Source organism: Cololabis saira, chromosome 17, assembly GCF_033807715.1.
Source record: "Cololabis saira isolate AMF1-May2022 chromosome 17, fColSai1.1, whole genome shotgun sequence".
Taxonomy (NCBI): domain Eukaryota; kingdom Metazoa; phylum Chordata; class Actinopteri; order Beloniformes; family Belonidae; genus Cololabis; species Cololabis saira.
In genome coordinates, this window is record NC_084603.1 from 24,592,769 (window position 1) to 24,615,768 (window position 23,000).

At 41.2% G+C, this 23,000-nt stretch overlaps 2 protein-coding genes across 2 annotated transcripts in view; one reads left to right on the forward strand and one right to left on the reverse strand.

Moving 5' to 3' along the window:
* LOC133463204 (protein FAM13A-like) overlaps nucleotides 1–2,105 on the forward strand; it is a 21,836-nt gene extending 19,731 nt beyond the window's left edge. Inside the window, exons 20-21 of the mRNA XM_061744589.1 lie at nucleotides 511–612; nucleotides 1,063–2,105. Of these exons, the coding sequence (XP_061600573.1) occupies nucleotides 511–612; nucleotides 1,063–1,189 (229 nt within the window). The 3' untranslated portion in view covers nucleotides 1,190–2,105. The remainder of the gene's footprint in view (nucleotides 1–510; nucleotides 613–1,062) is intronic.
* phyhiplb (phytanoyl-CoA 2-hydroxylase interacting protein-like b) lies at nucleotides 1,506–16,997 on the reverse strand. Its single transcript, XM_061744590.1, has 5 exons — nucleotides 16,511–16,997; nucleotides 8,063–8,259; nucleotides 6,431–6,605; nucleotides 5,158–5,275; nucleotides 1,506–3,389 (listed from the first exon to the last, which is right to left on the reverse strand). The coding sequence occupies exons 1-5, from the start codon at nucleotides 16,614–16,616 to the stop codon at nucleotides 2,852–2,854; spliced, it is 1,134 nt and encodes a 377-aa protein (XP_061600574.1). The 5' UTR covers nucleotides 16,617–16,997; the 3' UTR covers nucleotides 1,506–2,851.
* Between the last annotated feature and the right edge of the window lie 6,003 nt (nucleotides 16,998–23,000).

The window sequence follows — 23,000 nt, forward strand, 5'->3', positions numbered from 1 at the left end:
CATATAGCTGTAAAGTCAAAATAAGAACTATCTCAAATGCTCTCCATCCATTATCTAGTAACAAACTGAATGTATATTGTTTGGCTATATTATCTGAAATTCTTTCCTCTATCTGCTTTGAAGATGATAATTTGAAAGCTGATCCCTGTTCTTGGATTATGTAATAAGTGTGAATACAGATTCCACATCCACTTTTTTTTTTATCACCCTTTGAACAGTATTTTTTCTGCCTTTTATAGCAATAATATAGTATTTTTTTCTTGTAGAAGGACCTGGTGTGAAAGCAGATAATAATTATGTATAACTAACTAAGTTAGTACAAAGACAACATTTAGTTTTGCAAAATGATTAAACACCAATAGAAACATAGTTTTAAAATCATTAATCAGATTTTTATTGTTACACACTGCAAATTGACTTATTTGTTGTCATAATTCAAGTTAATATGTGCATCAAAAAAGATGAGAAGAAAAGGGATCAAAGAGATATCTGTTATCTTTTTTCATCCAGACAAGAATTACTGGATCATCTCAGGATGGTTCGATTAGAGAAGCGGAGACTTCACCAAGTGCTCCGGGAGTTTGAAGACCATTTCTACATTCAGACTGGCAGGTAACACACACACAAACCACACACACATCATTTTCAGAGTACTTGGCATTTTCTTCTGTCTTTTAATAAACTTCGAACGTTTGGTTTTCAACAATGCCTTGTGGAAAAACAAAGAAAGAACATCCACAAAAGAACCTCCATCATAATGGTACGACAGTGTAAATGCACACTTATGTTACGTTAATCCAGCACACAGAGCTCAGGAAAGAGACAAAGAGATAGACGGTTGCTCTGAACTGTACACATCCTTTGCACTGTACATGTTAGTCCTCCAAAGTAAAGACAGTAAGTTTTCGATTACAATACACACTGTACAAAGCTATCTGAGTAAGGCAACATAGGGACTATCATCCAGTTATGGAAGCTGCTGCAGGTTGTTTTTCGACTACATAAAAGAAGAAAAGTTTACTCTTTCCTTTGCATCATCTCACCTCCATCTGTTGTTAACAGGGCTTGTCAGAAAGAGGACCGTGGACCAATGGCAGAGGAGTACTGCCAGTATAAGAACCTCAAAGCCAAGCTCCGTCTACTGGAGGCCCTGCTCAGTAAAAAACAGGACTCAACCAAGACAAGTTGAGTTACTCACAGTGGGACTTTTATTCAACCTAACAGAACTCAGTCACTTCAGAAAAAATAGGTTGTTAAGCTGATGAGTCATGTTTCATGCTGTGCTCATTATGTAAATGCACTTTACAAGAAGAAAACTGATAGAAACTGTTGACAGTCTGAATAAATACTTGCCCAAAAACGCATCCCTCATCATTCAGGCCGCAGATGATGGACCCATTACAACAAGTCTAGGCTATGTAGCACAACTCTATATTTTAAAGATGAACTGTTGTGTTAACTCGATGTTGGTTATGTTTGAGTCATTTTATGATCATTTCATGTCCACTATGACACTTTGTAACTCACTTTTTTTCCCCATGTCAAAATACAGTTTTTGTCCATATTTAATGAGTAAACTGCATTTATGAAAGTGCTGCCTTGGCAAAAAAAAAGGAAATTTAAAAAAGAATGCACAAGCTTAAATACAATAAGTGAGGCGATCTTGCAGTGTTTGTGCATGTCAGTTTTTTAGTCCTACATTGTGCTATGATATGCATTCAGAATTTCATACATGATCAAAGCTGTGACCATGAGATTTAAATGTTGATGTTGGAAAATATGCTTTGAACGTAGGCATCATAGTGCAAGTTTTTGCTGTCAAATATGTGTTTGCCCTCCTTTTTTCCTCATGAAATTTCCCGCCTGTTTTGACAATGATCGGAGCTTTTGCCATTGTGCACTTCTGGTTTATATAGTTTTCTATATATTTCTCTATATATGAATGTATAAAAAAAACAAAATAAATATTTTTTCACATTTATTCTGCTAAACACAGTTTATGGTTCTATTTTCTTTCGTTCCACTGACAACAACATAAGAGTGACTGTTTCAGAGAAGGTTACCATGGTTAAAGTTCTGTCAATTTTCTCATGCTCGTGAGAACTGCACCATGCTTTTTTTCCCTCTTTTCATGTGTTAATACTTTGTCATTAAAGACTATGCATTTAGAGGCTGCCCATTAGTACTGTCTAGATTCCACAGCGGTTTCACGTCTGGGTTTTAACACCTTTGGTATAAAGAAAGATGACCGTTGATGCTGCAGCCCTAGGAAATTGTAGTACCAGTCCATGCCACCAGGAGGAGGTAAAAGAAGTCTTAATTTAACAGTGAGATGAGAATAAAACAGTCAATGTTATCAGGAAAAAACAAAACTGTCCACAAAGAGAATGGACAATAATTTAACAATAAGTTAATAACACCATGGTAAAGACTAATAATAAAATATTGGGCAACTGATTCAAATAAACGGGAAGTTGAATAGAAGCAGCCAGTGTTTGTTAGTACAGTTAAAGGGTTTTGTCAGTACACCAATGTGTGAGATACTAGATTACTGGATAGATCCGTGTTTTGATGTTTTCAGTGTGATAGCAACCCTTTTTCCAATAAAGAGACAGTGATGTAGGTGTCAGAAAAGTGTGTATCTTCCTCAATTTTTGGGAATGATGGTCTTTTGAGAGTACAAAGCATTGTCGCCTATGTTTATGTGCATGTCTGGGAGCCTAATATATCTGCTGTTACATGCATATGTTGGTCTGCTTCATCAGTGCAAGTGGACTTCTTTTATGTGTGTTTGTGTAGAGGTCAGTCATGTGTAGTCCTTCCCCTCCTGATACATTCTGCTCTTTTTTTTTTAGCGGCCCACACTGATGTTGCAGGTTTTACAGCTGGGGTCCTTCTTGGCATTTACTGTGGACATGCTCATCAGCTGGTGTCCGCTGATCTCTGCCACCGTGCCCGATGCCAGGTCTAGCGGCTCTGTGTAAATCACCTCCAGGATGACATCCTGGGCGTGGTGAAACGCCAGACCCCCCTCGTCATCCTGTTTGCAGGTCAGGAAGCGGTTGTTGGTGATGTCGAGCGCGGGAAGCCTCTGCTTGCAGAAATCATCCCCGCTGGAGCCCTTTGGTGCCAGGACTACAATAACGTAGTGGTACGCTGTATACATGCAGTAGAAGTCACCAAAGTAGAGGTTGGTGTCGGGGTTGAAGAGTGCATCGGCCCGGACCTCAAAGCGATGGCGCCCATACGGGGAGTCCTGCGGCGGCTTGCCTGTGTTGAACTCTGTGTTGCAGCTGAAGAAGAGGCCCTCTAGTTTGCCACTGATGGGTGAGCCGTGGCTGCCACTGTTGTCTTTCACTGATGGCAGCATTCGGTTCCCTTGCACCTCACTGAATTTTGGGGGGTAAGAGAGAGACAATGCCTGTTAAACATCAGTTTTCCTCACATAGATTGTGCCCCATTGTGGCATTAAAAATAATCCCACTTGTCTCAGCTATTCACTTTCACCTTACATTCTTCTGGCAAATGTGATGTAGCATTTCAACTCATTTGGGCAAGCCACAATTGTATTTTATTTTTTTCTGTTTCTGATTCTTACAACAGTTCCTGCAGTGGGTTTTTGGCTCTTGCGGGAGGAGCTTAAGTCACCCCTGTTGCTAGGCATCTGTCGCCGCACAGACAGTATTGTAGGTTCTTATTTTTTTTGTTCACTGTACAGTTCCCTCTCACCTTATATTGATGATTCCTAATGACCAAACTAAACTAATAAGTGCAGTAAGACACTAGCATCAGGATTGTGTAGTACAGTATGAGCAGTAGGGTTCACCATTTCTTGAGCTGAAATCCTGTCTCCAAATCAGAGACAAAGAAAATATGTCATTATTATGATTAAATGCTTTTAATTATGAGCAGCTTTCAGATCAAGTTACTAAAATAAACTCAGATTATGAATAGTAATTATCCAGCTCTAATCCCAGGGAGTGATCTTACATCCTTAATTAATGTTTTGTTGAAGGAATTATGGAGTTAATCAGCTCCAGTTGAATGGTAGTGTCAGTACTGTCCCTCGCCACATGGGGGCGCAGTTTGACAGCAGCCGTCGAGGCGTTGATGCTGAAACTCAGCATTAAAGGGGAATAAGAATGACGTCATGCTGTACAGTGCCAACAAAAGAGCTCTTACAAGCTGAGTATTTACAACAGAAACGGTATTCTTTCTAAAATAGTGATCTTTTCCTCGGAGCAACACGATGGAGGGCTGGAAGAGGAAAGGAATTTGCCATTAAAAGGCCGGCAGGCCATCAAAAACCACAGTGTGTCAATAAAGAAGCTACTTCAAATGGATTCCTGTCTTATGTCATTCACGATCTTATTCTTTTTTGCCTCGCCTCACAGATTTCAGAGGAAAAATAAGTCATAACTACTTCCTACAGTGTCCAGTTGAGTCGTCTGGACACCCCAGCTGTCTGCTACAGTAGTTTGATATGGTTGTGGGGATTTAAGGAACACATCAGGCTTGTAGCTACCCTCTTAAGCTCATACTTGCTATGACTGAGGCAACTGGAAGGAATTATCTTATTGTAAAATTATGCAACCATCCTGTTTTATGTAGACCAAAAGATGCTGCAGTACAGTAATGCTTAAAAATGCACTGTCATCATCATCATAGCCTAATAATGCTGAATTAAGTCTCTTCTTATCCCAAAGGAAATATTCCCTCCTATGGACTGTTAGTCCTGCAGAGTTTTGAAGATTTGAACCACACAGATGTTTGGCTTCTGTATGGTGAACATTTTACCACTTTAGCAGGGTAGTAACACCAAGGTTTGGGGGGTTTTCTTCCTACAGCAGGTCATGTAATGTGTGCTGTACACAGAGACGGGTTAAGGTCTATGCTTTGAGGACCACAAGCCAAGTACCATCAATAGTCCCATTGTAATAGAGCTGTAATAAATATATAAAATTGAACCCATATCACGGACCGGTACTTTATTTTCCTTCATATTTAAGGATCATTAAGGAAAAAGTCAAAGGAAAAAAGAGAATTGAGATGTTTTTCAGTGACAAATGAACAAACCATTTTGTTCTATATATATTTCAATATATTCAATATAATCATGAACTGATCATCCAGGATGACTGCATTGGTGACACCTACCTGGCGTGGTCAAAATACTCTTTATTCTGGTTCCTGTAGAAGACTGAGAAACGCAGCATCCGGCCAGCAATGACCTCCGCCTTTTCCAGTAGCTGGTTCAGATGCACCGTAGAATAATCTGGAAACAGAATCAGCACATGTCAATGTAAAAGTCCCCCCCAAAAAGAAAAATCCATAATGCAGAACTGTTCACAGCAAATAGTAAATTCCTTAAATATGAAAAGCAGAAGACTACACGCACTGCTGAGAAATCAATGAGAAATGCATCAACAATCCTGATATGCTTCCCATTCCCAAAACTCCTCCACTGTGACAAGCCCCTTAGATTAAACATTTGATCCTAATTAACCATCATTATATAAGCAACTTTGCCAGATGACTGTAGATTTAAACCAGATGTTAGTGATGGAGACATTTCCCCGCCCCAAAAATAATCAAACACAATAAATGACTGCAACTTGAAAACATTGATGAAGTGCATGTCGCTTATTAAATGTTCGTCTCCCAGCTAAAATAAATTGAAAGTTACCTATGAGGAGAGAAAAATGCTTTTGACATTGAACACGGGCGTCTTATACTGAACAGAGGGTGGACATCTGGCCAGGGGAGATGAGCAGGACTCAGCTGCTCCTTCAGCCTCCATCAGCCTCAGCTCCTGATATAATAATTACTTTGACTTAATATCAGCATGTCAGCGTTGGCCGGGTTTCTGTCCATGCAAAGTGCAAGTCGTTTCTGGTTGTTACTTTTGCTACACAAAACATAAAAAAGATTGGCACTGGATTTCAAGTCAGCCTGTGGACAGTGGAGTTTAGCGCTGAGATGGTAAAGAGGCACAAAAAGGGCAGCTAACAGAAGATAGTCAGTACAACAAAGAGCTTGAGCTGGATTTGAGCCCCGGCCGTTATCTTAGACCCCTCGGCCGCGGCGGTGACCCTCCCCACCCTTCCTGACAAACTCTACCCTCAAGTCTCCTTCCCATCGCCTCCCCTCCCCCCTATAAGCCCCGCGCCTGCTACTGTACGTTAAACTGCGGCAACAGCATCAGAAGATGCACAGCACAGTTCCTTTCGTTCCTTTTTCCTCATCAACCCTTCCTCCATCCCTGCATCCATCCCTATCACCATTGGCTAAAATGAGCATCTTCATAATATATATTTTTTAACCCCATTGTATTGCTTTTTTCCCCAGTATTGATTCCTGCCAGCGTGCACTGATGGATGGTGAATATCCTGAGGATAAATGTATGCATGATACTCTGAGTATTACGCACCAGCAGTGCAGAACTCCACGATCTCACTCCACTCAGAGACGGCGTAGTCCCCGTCGGTCTGTTTGGATGCAGTCTGGACGGCCACGGTGTACTCCGTGCGGGGGCTCAGGAACCAGTGGCCCCGCACTGTCATGGGCAGAGGCACCGCTTTGGCCACCAGCTTGGTGGGAACATCCTGGATGGAGGGAGAGAGAACAGGATGATAGGGGTAAAAGGGGGAGTGCTGGCAGGACAGAGAACTGGTCACAAAGATGTTGTCCAAGTGTCCACTCAGGGATTCTGTACACTGCTGATTTAAAGGGGACATATTATTGCATCTAATACCTATTTTAAACAGGCCTTGAATGTCTTAAAAACAAGCTTTTGATTGTTTTTGCTAAATAAATTAGAAATTCAGCCTCTGAGGAATGTCTTTAGCATCCCATTCTCTAACCTCATTATCTATGCAGGATTCTGAGTGGGCGGGGCTATGATAATGAGGCACTGTGCTGATTGGCTGCCTGAATGACGCGATACACGCTACGAAATTGCATTTTGTTTACGTAACGAAAGGGAGCAGAATCTGAACGGCTCGTAGAAGCCACATCACACTGGACGGCTCATCCGGGCGGCTGTACAGACACTGCAGAATTTGGTTGCTTTCCTCCTTCTCTGAGTTGGCAGGCTGAGGGGAGACCACTTTATACTATATGTTAAAGCAAGAGAAAACGTGTTTTTCATAATAGGTCCCCTTTAAGTGAATCCATTCCCTTTAGTTGATGCATGTAAACAGCTCTGTGAAATCCCATCTACAATCCCCCTCCCACAGAAGTATCAGTAAACCTTATAACTGCTCATTGATTAGGCCAAGAGCCCCTGCCTAGCAACAGGATCGGTCCACTATGAAAGACAGAGGGAGGAGAGCGAGCCAGCTATGTGGCAACCAAGAAGTGGAAATCAGGAGAAGTAGGAGGCTGATGAAACAAGTCTGTAAGATAACCAAAGCAGATCTAAAGGGTTTGAAAGATATGAAAAAGCAGCCGTGAAGCCACTGCAGTTCCTCAGAGGCAGAGAGGGCTGCGAGAGTATCATTAACTAATCAGAGCTCGCTGAGGAGTCTTTGAATAAAACAACCTTGAAATGATTTGCATTGCCTCAAGCTTTGAAAGAAAGGTCATCCAAAAACGCGTATCTTTCTGTTAGCGTTTTATCACTATTTATAACTCACCATTAACAAGATTGAAGTATTATATTTACTTTATTTGTCATCTGTTTCTTTAAAAATGTTACATTTATACACCAAAGTGGAAGAAATGTGATCAGGCAGCTCGGTTTTATCTAATTATACTTTTTCGCAATTGCATGTAAATTGATCTTTATGTTGGTGAACATTCCTGCTTTCATAGAGGTCGAGGAAATACATTTGCATGCAACTGATACACAGATATGATCTCGTATAAAAATAAAGGAACATTTTTTGATTCATTTTTGTCCCTCTAACTTGTCCAAGGGCTTCTAACACAGTAAGTTAGCAGTGTTTGCAAAAGGCTTCCCTCCCTCCTTTTTCACAAAATGCAACAAAGGGCGTTTGTAAAATCATCTCGCAGTAGTGATCCCCTTTAAAGGTGTTTATCTATCTGAATCAAGTATTACCTTGTGTTTGAACTTGTTGGAGTTTTTGTTCTCCTTCTTGTTCAGGTCAATGAAGTAGTGTGTGATGCGCTCCTTGCTGCGCGCCTCCATGTCCCAGCAGATCTTGAAGGAGTCGCAGGTGATGTTGCTGATCTTGATATTCTGAGGGACGGGGAGCTCCTCCATCTCAGAGATGCTGCCGTCCTGGGATTTACCCCCTGCAAAATTGAAAAAGAATCCTTTCACAGTCGAGCAGAGTAATATAAGGAAAACTGAATTACTGTATGTGATTCATATTTATTGAATAAACCTTTGGAGAACTTAATATTTGGTGTGCAAGTGTCAGTATTGCAATTACAAGCCTTTAGTGGAGTTGCACAGATTATTGAATTTACACACAGCTAGCAGTTATTAGTAGTACTGATAATAAACAATTCTTCCAAATGCAGCACCTACAGTAGTATAGCCACACAGAAGCACAAAGAACGGCCTCTGTCGCTGACTATTACACATGTTGCCATGGAAACACATCAGCCCCTCCACACAGACTCATGTCTGGTTTCCAAAGCATACGTGGCATTAAATATTTCTAATAATTGAATCCTTTTTCTTCCCAGCAGAGACCAATCCATTTAGTTTAATAAACCGGAGTGCAGGTTCTCCACGTGAGTCTGCAGCATCAACAATGTTTAAAATGCCTCTGAATGTCATTGGAGTCCAGCCTCTCATTTAACCAGGGTCACATCTTTTTGTCACAGCACTCTTAGCCTACTGGGCATCCATCAAAAGCATGTTACTCCATTGGGGAAATCAGCTTCTCAGCTGCATGTTGTACAGCCCCCAAATGCTTTACAACCCAAAGTGCACACAGAGGCCAATGTAAGTGTGTTAAAACACAGCTGAATGAGAGCTTTGTAGAATTAAGACGAATGCGGACTTTGCGTCACACTACGAAACACCCACTTGGCATGGTAACAATACGTTTTCTGTGCATGCTCTGGGGTTCGAACGCGCGGGTGAGTAAAACTCAAGAATGCGGTGTATGGAGGCATGATGCTCAACATAACTGGGCTCTGCAGAGCGTTAACAATGGCAGAGGTCGTGGAGCGTGGAAAATCCTGCTCTGTTCACCGACTAAGAGATGGTGAGATGAAAGAGTCACCTCATAATTGTTTGTATGGACTCTTGATGTCTCACCTCCACTCAGAACTCAAATAGTTGGATTCATTTCTAAGAAAAAGCTAAGCAAAAGCTCTTTTCTGCAACCACTCTGACCCTTTAGCACTGAAATAAGATTTATCCAATTTCTTATTTAGATCATGAAATATGATGTGTTGAAGGTTAATGTTTGTAGATTGTTGTGACATCACCGATCTGCAAGATTACCGAACTTCTGCTTGTTTATCTCTATCTAACCTCACATTATGCTGCATTCACTGTAGTTTAAAAGTGCCTAAAGCTGTGACACTGATTTCAAAAGAGGCACACCGTGTTAAAGGAAATCACGGCTCTGGGTCAAAAGGAATAACTCCATCCTCCAAAACTGGCACCTATGAACACAGCTTTTAATACATGGTTGAAAAATAAGCTTTCGAAACTGTCAACTGGTGAAAAAGACAGCTGATTATTATGAATTAAACTTTAGAAGTTGTGAACTTAAGTGTGATGACTTCCCTCTAATAACGCTACATTAAACCTCCTGCACTCAACTTGAGCTAGATTTTACATTCATGCTGGTATACGGATTCTTGCCTATGAAAAAATATAAAGAGGCCAACAGTTAAATCCTCAGCTTAACTGCCTGACTGCACTCTTTGTAGCTCCCAGACCTCACCAGGACGCCCCTACTGCTTTCCGCAACGTTGTGTGAAAATATCCCATCCTGCCGGTGGCCTGCATTTAAAACCGTGTTTAAACTTGAACCCCACTGAGTTGATTAATTTGTAGGAGAGCTCGGAGAGGAAATGCTCCACTGAGTCAGCACAGACCAGACAGTGATGTCAGCGGAGTAATGTCCCTCATAGACTTTGTGGGGCTGACCTTCAACAGAAACAGAGTAAAAAGGCTAGGCCTGTTGTTTTGCACCACAATCTGCTTCACTTGGCAACAAAATACACTCACAGGCCGTGGAAGGTTGCTAAGTATTTATATTAGTTTTCAAAAGAAATTCATATACAAAAATAGCAGGTAAAACAGCACATTTTCAAGTTACTTGGCAGGTCCTTCATCCCCACAGCCATCAGACTCTATAACAAGAAACTGTAGCCACCTGTGTGCAATAAACCTGTCTCCTTGTAAGTGCAATAACCACTAAATACCTCACGTATTTTTGAAAATATTTGTAAATATTTTGTAAATATTATCCGTTTTTTTGGTGTATACTATTTTTTTCTCTCTTGTACATATAATCCTTTTCTACTTTTTATATTGCTCTTGTTTATTATTTAACTATTTATTGGTTATTTCTATTTTAATTTTTTTGTATAAAGCGTGTGTGTGTGTTTTGGCTGCTTCACGACTGAATTTCTCCTCTGGGAGATCAATAAAGTCTTCTATTCTATGCTATTCTATTCTATTTTATTCTATTCTACTTCCGCCCTACTGTACCTCAGGGTACCTGCAGCTCATGACTGTAAACATGAACCTAAACCAAACACCCAATATCAAACACCTGCTAATGCGTTTGCTTCATTGCACCTGAAGAAGAGTACGTTTGTATTCCTCCTAATGTTTTCCTTAAAAACTGAACACCATACAGGTATTTTCCCTCCCACCTTATCTGACTCTGCCGTGCTGATGTGCTCATCCTGTTTACTCTAATGCTTTCCTAACTGACTTCCAAATACAGGCCTTTTACAAAGTCACTGCTCGCATGCGGTTATTGCTTATGTAACACTGTTAGGGCCTAAAAGGGATTCTGTCAAGGAAAAAACAAGCTTTTAAAGGCTTCACATTAGTGAGATATCAAACTTAGTTCTCATTATGGTGATATGATATTTATAATCGGAATGAATGAAAAACCTTGAATATGCATCTGAACACAAATATGAAGTGTAGCAGTGAGCCATTTCTGCATTATGAGACACTAAGCCCTGCTTCCAGTCCTCGGGGACTCAGAGTACAGGAGGAAAGACAGAAGACCGAGAGCGAGGCACGCTGAAGGTCAGGCAAAGAGGGAGTATGCAAACCTTTCACAGTCTCTCACAGGAGCCCTAATCCTTCACTCAGGCGTACATTAATGAGGCAGCATTGCACCTTTGGCTCTTTGATCTCGCATAGCTTTTACACTTGTGGCTGATATTAATGTTGCACAGTCATAACGTTACCACAAAGCCATTATGTTTTAATGTGTCTTGCTCTGTATGTGCTGCACTGCAACAGAGTGAACGTGGGCTATATTTGACACATTACGAACAAACAACATGAGAGTTTGTTTTTGAGTCCTTATTTAGTAGTGGGGATTACTCGTGCTGTGCACACACACACAGAGAGAGTTCAAAATGACATGGAGGAACTGTGCGTGCACGGAGAGAGCCAGAAGGAAAGATACAGAATGAGTCTGACTAATAGAAAAAACATGAAACAAGTTGAATCTCCTAACCCAAACAAATTGAACTTAATAGCTACTGCCCTTCAGCTCTGTTTGCACTCCAATACTACTTTGAAAGCACAAGAGATGCAAAAGAATCAATAAAAACCTCATTAACATGCACATGCAAGACCATCCCAATAACTCTCTATGGTGAGGTTTGTTCCAATCACACCTGGCTTCATACTGTAAAGGACCTGTTAGTGGTCTTTGCCAGCAACTGGAGAGTGATCCACTTTCAAATCCATTGAAACAATGCTAAAGGAATCACTCTGTGGTTGGTGTGCCCATCATTTGAGACTTCAGAGATGCATTTTCAGGTCCATGCTTCTCGAATTCAAAACATGTAGTTTTTGAGCTCGGATTGAAGGTGGTTATATGGAAACGGACTGGAAGATGATTGCTTCTGACAGCACATGTAATCACTTAGCTGACACAGACAGACCTCCCACATTTGAAGCTGCAGTGCAAGGTCTAAAACTGAACTCAAGAAACGAGCAGCACAAAAGACATTTGCTAGTTAGTCACGCTTTTTTTTTTTCTTCTTTTCGGGGCCCAGTCTGAGACGGACCATGCTGGGAGCAAGCAAAGCTGCCAAAGGGAAGACATCTTTCTCTCAGAGTGAGGTCAACAAAGCCCTCATCATCAAGATTAGACCATTTTCTCCACCTCATTCAGGTCTCAAAGACACATTGATTACAGTCTTTGGTGAAATAGATGGCTGTAGTTTTTTGCCCCTTCAACATTTAATACAGAAGACCAGTCTGGAGAACACAACTGTTTTTCACAGTGTGAGGTACATTTTAAGGGTCAGACTGCATCTCAAGTCTGCAATCAAGCTCAGAGACTGTTCTAAAGTGGTCAATACTGTTCAGTGAAGTGCAAAGGTAAAGTGCTATGCAGCCAATAAAGTGGCTGCATCATAGCAGCAAGTCTTGCCAGCACAATCATGGGACACACCTGCTCACACTGAACATAAAGGGACAGTTTAGTCAGTGGTGTCATAAGGCAGCTGTTGCCTGGACATTTTCAGCCTGTAACACTCTTCACTTACTTCTGTGGAGTAGATGGATTTGAAGGTCTGGACCCTGGAAAGACTTGTTGTTTATGTTGAAATATTATGGATGAGATACACATAAGATCACTGAGTATGAAGTTTAAAGCCATAGTGGTTGTTTTAATCAACTCTTCCATGATTTGTTTTAAACTTAACACTATCAAATTCACAGTGAGATCTTATCTTATTTCCATCTTTAAGCATTTTGTTAAATGTCTTTAGGTATTTATATACACATATCTCTTGCGCTCTCTTTCTACAACCATATATATATATATATATATATATATATATATATATATATATATATATATATACACATGTACCGTATAAACAAGTCTTTTATTTCTCAGCCTCTGAAACAAATAGAAACCTAAAATAAATCGAATTTCCTTCTGCCTTTATGGAAAATTGCTGACTTTGCCGTCATGTTCATTATTATGTAATTATTATATTATACAATTGATTGTTCATGTGTCTTGAAAATGTCAACGTTATGTGCGAGTCGCTCCAGGTTTGACATGCAAAGGCAAGCCCAGTCCTGTTATAATGTCATTGTTTCTCCAGCATCAAAATGTATTTTCCTGACTCTTTAACATACAAACAGAAAATCCTCCTTACAAAGACTTAAATCTGTGCTTGCTTCTGAGGGCAGTTACATTAAATACGGACATTTGTCTCTGTTTGTTGTGTGGTTTTATTTAGTGTACATATTATAAGGAGCTTGACATCATGAATCACCCTCTATATATGGCCCATGCTTATAAAAAAATAAAAATCAATCAGCCTACCTCCATTATTTCAGTATCATTCACCATCGTCACTGTAAAATATGGGTGGTCATTGATAAACCCTTTCAGACTTTTGCACAGTACTGTATGTCATAAAAGGTTATGTCACATTTTTTGAGTTAAGGTCACGGTTTTTCACAGTTTTGGTATTTCAGTTCCTGTTTTATTTTGAAATCTCATGTCCTTGTGTTTAAGTTATGTCTTGACTTCCCTTGTTCCCATCTGCCCTGATCGTGTGCACCTGGGTCTCCTCAAGCCTTTTGTGTATATTTTGTCTTCTCTTTCCCTTCCTCCCTGCTGATCCGTACTGTTTTACCTCCCATATGTCAGGTCAGGTTATTTTGGATTTTGTCACGTTGCTGCCCATGTGTTTTTTGGATCCTGCTCAGCAGCGCTTTTGGGTTTTCTTAAATAAATCACTGTTTTCTGGAACTCCTACCTCCTTGTCTCCTGCATCTAAGTCCTACCCAGACACGCTCTTTGACGGGTTAATTTACGGTTCCAATCATCTATCCAGATTTAATGCAAACATCAAAGTACTGCCAGACTGATGGTGTCAAATATTTTGGGCACCAAAAATTCTGAGTGCACTCACACTATGTGGCTGCGTAAATGACAGCCATCCATCATGTCACATTAATTATGTCAGCAGCACACGGCACAAAGGCCACATGAGACATGCAGCCTGCATTTTAATCCACCCATCAAACATGGATTAACTGTGGATTTAAAATTAAAATGATAGTCAGTCAGACTGAGCCACCCAGAGGTCATACAGTGCAATATTATAGCAGCAATTCTGTCTGTGAACTCAACCTAAAAACTTCACTCAAGCAGATTAACTTCTTCACATGAGCTCAATCTGGACAATTTTCACAACTTTTTGGCAAAACCCCCCCCCACCCCCTTTGCGCTGCACATACGCAGCCCCATCACTACAATGAACCATTAACCCATCGCTAACACAAGGGACACACAGAAACTTGTTTTCCCATTTCTTTTTCTTTTGTGCATTCAAATGCCCAAATAAGACTCACATGTGTGTGTGGGAGAGATAGAGAGCTCCTCCCAACAGACAGTGGGCCTACTGAAGCCGCCTTGCAGGGTCACCAGAGGCACATAAAACCATCAAGCAGGCAATCAAATATTCATGGAATCTGGAGATAAATTTAGAAAGCTATGGAAAAGAATGAATGAATGTGGTCCATACTAACCAGATGTGATGAGTCCAAAAGTAGGTAACACAGGTTCTAGGTAGGGCGTGGCAGGTATAGTGACAAATATACAGTTTTTCTGGAAATAGTTAAAGAAACTGCTCAAAATAATGACCTTAAGGCAATCCAGCTGAAACAACCATTTTCACAGGTTTCATCTCATTGTTCACATGCTTGACTGTATTATGTCTTTTTATCAGAACCAAATTTTCAATTATACTGAAGAGCACAAAAAAAATTGGAGAGCACCTCACATCGCTCATCATGAAGCTCCACAGCAATCGCTGAATTCACGTGTGTATAAAAAGGCTTCATAAGGTTTCACAGATGTATGAATGTGGATGTTTCGAGTAACCCACATACTATAACTCGGTATTTTGAAAGCAACAAGAAGTTGTCCTGGAGAAGGTCAACATTGTTTATGGAGCAACCCAGCCACAGAGAGCATGTGGGTGTCTCAAGGACACTGAGATACTGTTTACATGAGGTCATTTACTGAGACAAATAGGAAAGTAACTGTTGTGCTTTAAATACAAGACCTATTCGAACAGAAAGCTTCACCAGCAAAACCAGCAGAGCTGGCATTTGACAAGTGCAGCCCAGCCTATATGTCATTATTGAAAGGAAAGCTTTACAATCATGCCAGCAAAACACTAAGAGGATATAAAATGCTTCCTGCTTTGTTGCATTGTGTGGAGCAGCTCTGCCAGATGAGAAAATTAAGCAGTGTGGCAACAATGACTGGACTGTGTTTGGATGCCTTGGGTCCTGTGGTGACTTAATGAAGACCCACCATTGACTTCTCTATCTGTCTGTCTGTCTGTCTGTCTGCCTTGACCAGTCAGTCCAAATATAGCCGAAGGAAATCAGAGGCAGAACTAAGTACATTCCTGTGTGAAAGAGTGTGACTGTATTTAATGGTCACCATGTGAATTAATCATCAATTAATCTAATTGAAAGGCATCTCCGTGACCATGCGTCTTGCCTCAGCTGTGGAATCGGTGGTGTGTAATTGCACTGATGGATGTGTGAGGCTGCCCGGCTGTGTGCACGGACACATATGCGGGTGCAGGTTTCTGCTTTTCATTCTCTCCTAATGATGACTTGCTTTTTTTTTGTTGCTCTCCCCCACCCGCACCATCATATTCACATCGGGACATAACCCTGTCGATGTGGAAAGGGTCAAAATAAAACCACCAAAAAACAAATCCTTATCCATTTTAGTCATGCTTAATCTGTTTTATTATTTCAATCCTTCCTGGTTGCAGATATACATTCAGATAACGTCTGCGTCCGGGGTGAAGTCAGTCAGGAAAAAAAAAATTATAGCTGGAAGTGCTGATGAATAATAAATGGAAACGCAGACTTTTTTAAGAGTCGATTTTACAGAAAAGAGTAGTCATTTAAAGCAGACAAGAGGCAGATAAGGTCTAGGCGGGGTGGCTGCACACCGGCCTCTGTCCACGCCTGTGGTGCTGAAATAAAGACGCTCAGCACTTAACATTGCTTCCCTGCTTGTGCATGCACAGTTTGCAGAAATATACTATTATTATTATTTCTTAATCATATTGTCAATGTAAATGCAAACGGTTATTCCTGATACGCACGAGTCTCTCATGCGTCCAAGGAACCAGCGGTTTTACTAGTTCCTGACAATGCATGCTGATTTATGGTTCCGCGTTACATCAACGCAGAGCCTACGGCGTAGGGTACGCGTCGATTTAACGCAGAATCATAATTTAGGCTTTACACATCTAAAAAAAAAAAGAAGACAAATCGGGCCTAATGCAATCGGGTGCAGACAAACCATGCACTTACCATCTCGTTCGCATAACTTTATGGCATCTAAGCTCAGGTCCTTGAGCATGCCCTCGCAGGGACTTAACGGGCTGGTGATGCTGTGCGCCAAGCCTGGTAGCTCCATCACTGCAGAGGAGTCTGGGGAAACCTGCGGGCTCGCTTTCTGCCTGACGCTCGGTGGGTGCAGGAGGGAGGAAGGGAAGGCTGTGCGTCCGGCCAGACCTCTGCTGGTGCAAGAGGGAGGAAGGGAAGGAGCTGTGCGTCCGGCCAGACCTCTGCTGGCTGCGTCTCTCCTCTGTGCCTGCTGGTGCGGCGAGCAGCGCGTCAGTGAATCGTCACAGGCTGGAGAAACGCGCACCGCCGACAGGCAGCTGCAACACGGGGCGAGGAGGCGGCTTCTACAGAGATGCACATCTCAGAGATATCCCCATATACGTTTAATAGAAACTACATTTTATGCAGGAACTTTGCGCCTTCGAGGAGCCACAAGTGTGCGCTGCGTGTGTCGTGTGTGTGTGTGTGTGTGTGTGTGTTGCACCGCGGCGGGACGCTTGCTTGAGCATGAATAGTTGAGTGGATTAGCGCAGAGAGGCAGTCTGCAAACTCAGTGGCTTCTTACGTAACCAGATTAGACCCCCTTGGTTTAGGGCTCTTAATCTAAACTGTGCACGTATTCCCCAGTTCTTTCTAATATCACGTCCAACGTCATCTCAAGGAGGCCATCACATGTCCTTATTTGGTAAAGTGCAGGAGCGCAGGTGCGAGTGCAGCCGTGCCATTGCATGCAGGGGAGACCCAGGACATCATGAGCAAGAGTCCTATAGGGTTGCAATGTCAAATTATTGAACGATGAATGATGATGCAAATCCTGCCAGTTAAGCAACAAAAACCCCAATTCCTGCTGTGTTGTGGGTGTGGTCACAAGGATCTCAGTTGCAATTCCACACCCTGTTTATCAGTGGCCTGCAGACAGAGGGTTTTATAAAGGGTCAAGTGCCCCTGCACAGTGTGGTTAAAAGAGGCTTCAGGTCTCTTTAGTATAGTCTCAATCCAGAATGCAGTCTCTCTGCAACACAGGGGGAAACCAGAGTGAGGACGTGCCACGCTCTATTAGTTTTTTTCAGTCTCTGAGTCATGTCAAGGCGTCCTTAGGAGGGGCCGCCGAGGGTTTAGCCCTTCTATCCACTGAGAACTGATTCTGCAGCTGTGCCTTTGAAACCCTTGAGATGCCTTGCTAAAAACACATTTTATGAAAGACTGAGAAAATGAGAAACATATCCACACAGTTTATCTCTCTCTCTCTCTTTTTCTCATTTCCATTTCCACCAACAGTAAACCAGTTGGTGAGCATTTTCATGCAGCGAGAAGGATTAAAAATGGGGTTATGTCGTACAGGCGAATTAAACTCATGGTAAGCTTATAATCACTGTGGCAGTCAGAAGCAGACTGAGAATCTTCCACGGATGAATTTCACGAGGGCATTGCTGCTTCTGGCTCCAAATTGCCTGCCTGGGAAGTGAAACTCCTCAAAAGTGAAGGTCAGCATGCATGCAGAAGATTTCCTGCAAGCACACAGCTATCTGCATGTAGGGAAAAGATGCTGCTTTAGACTCAAGTTCACCAGATGAAATTAAAGTTAATATTTAATATTATTAGTGGTAAATGTAACAAGTTGTGAGTAGCGTTATGCTTTTATGTTTACTCTGTTAACCTGACTTACCATCTGCCCTCTTTTTGCTCAACAATGATTTTATTTGAGAGCTGACTCAATGCAACTGTGTACAAGTCTCTGTTTTTACAAGAATTTCAAAAGCAGCTCTTTCAAAGTGATGAAAACACGGACAAAGACAACAAGCGCACAGCAAAGAGCCTTATGAGTACCAAATTAAAAAGACCTGACTGCTATGTGTGCCATTATTTGTTTCTGAAGCCCTCTCTGCTGCCTGTGCTTCTCTGGTGTGGGAGCAGGATGGGAGAGGATGTGGAGGATGAGGACGGCCGCTCGTGGAGGACTCCTTCTCACCCTACCTCCATCAGTCTATTTGCCGTCCCCCTCTCTCCACCCACTTGCATCCCCTCAAGCGAGAGTCATCCTGCGTTAGCATCAGTGTTTCCAGCAGAACCGCAGGAGGATGGAGGAGAGCGACACCAAGCCCTTTGCAACACACACCCAGCCAAGTCCTCCGCCTACCCCCTCCTCTATCTGCATCCTTCATCTTCCGCTTCTCACATCCCTGGCCTTCATGCCCCCTTTTTAAACCGTCTCTTTTATCCATTCTTTTGCTTTCCTTGTTTGCGCTATAAACCTGATAAAGTTCACCTTACAGTGCAGAGACTGTCTCATGCCACAGTGTGTCTGTGTTGGCTGTCCATTCTGATTTGTTCACTCTGCTGCATGTAGAGACCACATGAACATATGACGGCAGATGGGGAAATAGCAGGAGCAGGGATCTGGTAACATTTCTTGCCAAAAAGATGTGAAAATTGAAGAAAGGATGAAGGAAGAGGAGTGACCCATATCTAGATAAGTTTCATTATATGTATATACATTTACATCTTGCATTCTACACACACACACACCCCTGTCACTACACATCAGTTCTCCTGGATGAGGTCAAGTGTGAGACAGTAAATGGAGAACATTTTTCACTGGGAGCAAACAATACAAAGTCCCCAGGCCTTAATAAGTGTGTGTGTGTCACTTCATTCCCAAACACATTTGTCTGGCATTTTAGGGCATTAAATGAAGCATATCATTGATTTGCAGTCTGAGGCATCGCTTAGCTGCTGTTTGATTGATGATGGAGATGAGAGTCGGATGGGAGAGTCCCATGACATCGCAGTTCATCAGCACTTATATGAAAGTTAAACTAAATTCATAGACCCAGTGTTCATAAAACAACAGGGCTGCACGTTTTAATCAGGTGAGATGATTTAAAGCAAGGTCTGAATAGATTTTTTAATGAAATGAGTTAAATTGGTTGCACAAAGCAGGAAAAGCCCAGAGGAGCAATTTGACATTTAGGGAAATACGATTACTTGCTCTGCTGCAGAAAATTAGATGAGGAAACAAAAACAAAGCTTTAGCCATAAGTTGATTAAATAGCTAGGCACAAACACTGGAAACAGTGAGAAAGACCCCCTTTGTCCGCAGAGATAAAAAAATCCATATCAAAAACTTCCATAAATTAAGTTAGGCAATATTGTTATTTCTTTCGGGTTTTCCCAATATCTCCCTTGTAGTCCTAATCTTTTCTTCCTGCATTCAATGGCATCATGATTAAAAATAGATTCCCCACCAAGTCCCTAATCTGGACTAAATCAAAGAAAGACTGACAAGCTGCCTGAATGTTTGTGAGCCACGGCCATGATCGAGATTTTCAGGAGATGAAAGTCGGAGCCGCAAAGTGACTAAACAAAAGAAAAAGAAAATTGGTAAATTAAACTGTAAAGAGGTTCTAAAGCATGTCTTCCTTTTGAGAAATATGTATTTTGTCAATAGTAAAATGCCTAAACCTTTTTGAGAAGACACTCCTATCTATGTGCATAATATGGGTGCTTCCACAAAAATATATTTAGTATAACTTATCTTATCTTCTTTCACATAGGGTTTGCCAATATCCTTGCAATATTTGGTGAATTGTTTTTACATTTATTTTTGAGTGGATACAGCCAACGAGCTTAGACAAGGTAACCACTGAGCTTGTATGTGGGATCTGTTACATGCGTGTCATTAGACCAGAACCATCAATGTCCTGCTGTTTCCAGCCGATAAAGGCTGAGTTACGCTACCTGAACACACAAATGGTATTAACCGTTGCAGATTTTAGTGTCAAATACGTGTTTTTCCTGCAATTTGTCGTTAGCCCATCAATGATCTGTTGTAGAGGTATCACATTTATTAAAAAAAGAAAAAAAATACCATCAGGTGCAACATCATGATGTAAATTTGAACCATCCTAATATGATCTATGAAGAGCTGGATGGATGAGATGTGAGGAGACAATCAGACAATCATTGTGACTGTCTTGGTTTCTGATAACTGGAGTTGGGGGTTGGTCACGTCAGACAGACATTGAGCTGAAAGCAGTTCATTGACTGGTCAACAGAGGTTCTGCTACAACTAAGCTGATATGAACAGGTTAAATTCAAAAACAGCATTACACAATACAAGGTAGTATTGAAAATATTACAGATGTAGGCCCTATATACCACCCACAAAAAGGTCTAACTGGAGCATTTTCTTTAGTGTGGAGGATGAATTTAGTAGACTCACTGCCCGAGGACTGAAACTACTCGGCTGTCTGAATTGATGGTTTGATGCCATCAGAGCTGGAAATGCACACAAAAAGCAAAAGCACGTCAAAAAGAAACTGGTTTCCTGGCTTCACTAAGCTCCAACCCGAGCTGCATCAGTATGTTTCCTCAGAAGAAACTCATTTCAAATTACATCGCTAATGAATAATTGATGCTATGAATCCATGAGGCAAGCAAAATTGGTTTTAAGGTTATCTCAGGATTTGAGAGGAAATGCATCACTTAAGATGTTCAGAGAATTGCAGTAAGTCTTTGACCGTTCTCTGTTTCTAATGCCCTATTTCACAGTCACATGGCAATAATAAATCAGCTCAAACAGGTGTAGATAGACAAACAGCGAGGGTATTTTCTAGCTGTGTGGATTTAAGTATGCATATGAAAGAATGAGCAGGGAGGAAGAGAAAGAGATGCCATGAGGCACTGTGAGCATATTGCCTGCTGGAAAACAGCCAGATATGATGTGGCTGCTACCAAATCACAGCTCCTCTCATTTACACCTTTCCTGCAGAGGCAAGCTGCCCATGAGAACAATACAGTATGTGATGTTCTAGACCCTGCTGGTCTTTAAGTATTGACGCAGCATGCATGTTTTTTTTTAAATTATTATCATTATATTTTTTCCTTCCTTAACTCATAATTTTCCCATTTTAGTCATCTAGCCATTGCCCACTTGGTTTGTCTCACACAATAGATCAAGAATTAGTCTTCCTGGGCTCCACGAATGATCTGGCAGAACAGGTAATTGCCCAAAGTGAGATGAAGACAGACTTTGATATGTTACTTAAAAGCCATTTTATACTCTCTTTTGGAGCAATATAACTATTTTGTTGGGTGAAAGGATTTTCATGTGACCTACTTGATGGGATTATTTTCTAAGAAACTCTATAGACTACATACAATGTACATGGAGTCTATAGTTTAACACATCAGAATTAAATCACGGCTTCATCATATGAAAAATTGGCAGCAGAGGCCACAATAAATGTTTTCTTAGCCTTCTTCCCACATGCCAACCCTGCTCTCCAGTTCTTACATACCAGTATTTACATCCTATTCAGTGTTGTGATCTTATATAAACATGAAGGCGGTCTGATTTCTTTTTGTTTTTGCTTCATAAAGCCCTGTTTCAATTAATGACAGGGGAGGAGAAAATGAGTAAATCAGGGGCTTCAACAGAGATCAGTGGCGGCACCTGCTTCTGTTAAGGGCTCATTTGCATCAGATGAGAAACTCTCTTTGTGCCATCTGAACATTAATTTGCTCTGATTAGCAGACAGGTCTGGGCTTTGGAAGAGGCTTGGATCACAAGTGAAATCGACATATGAATCACATTCTCCATGTCAGCTGGAAAAAAACTATTTTCCCTTCTGTTGAATCAGTTGGTAGAACACACCATGTGTGCCCTCCAACGAGGCGCAGAAGTTATAAATCCAGAATTTCATTTTGTATTTTTTTTTTTACACACCAGCATACACATGCAAAAACCTTATTTCCTCTAGGAAGTCTAGGCTATTGGTCAGTGGCTAAATTATGCAATTCAAAATGACCAAATAACCAGAAATGGTTAAAAAACAAAGAAAAAAATAGAAGATATTCATGCAGTCCCTGCAGTGTTGAGTGTGTTGACTCATCAGTTTCATTTTATGGGTTAATTAACATCCCTTTCTGCGTTCAGGGCAGCAACACATCCCCATAAAACTGAGATGTGGCCAATTTCTGGCCAATAAAGAGTTGTTTTTTTTAAAGGATGTTATTTTAAAGAAGTTGACAGCATTTAATCTGTTTAAAGAGAATGAGGTTATTGCAATCAAAATTTGGTACAAAGGAAGTATCCATAAAATGCTGAGTTGAGGAAAGAAGATCTGTTGTTTACCAATGAATGTATTGGGAAAAATCACTGAAGTGTAGAGGCGGTGTCAGTATCTTTGGGCCCAGAGCAATGTAACATCAATGAGTGCAAAAATCTGCCAAACGTCTTTAACATGTTCTTTCCAAGTAGGTGAATAACTGGACTGAAAACTGAGTGTCTAAGTTACCAAAAATAAGACTTGAGAGATGATTCAGATTTCGGTATTCTCGATACAGAATGACAATGGAGAAAGGAAGGAAGCATGCTGATTTTAAAGCGTTGAGGATGATTCATTCTAGCAGACAAAACATTGGTGTTCTCACTGTTAATCTTTGTTTGGGC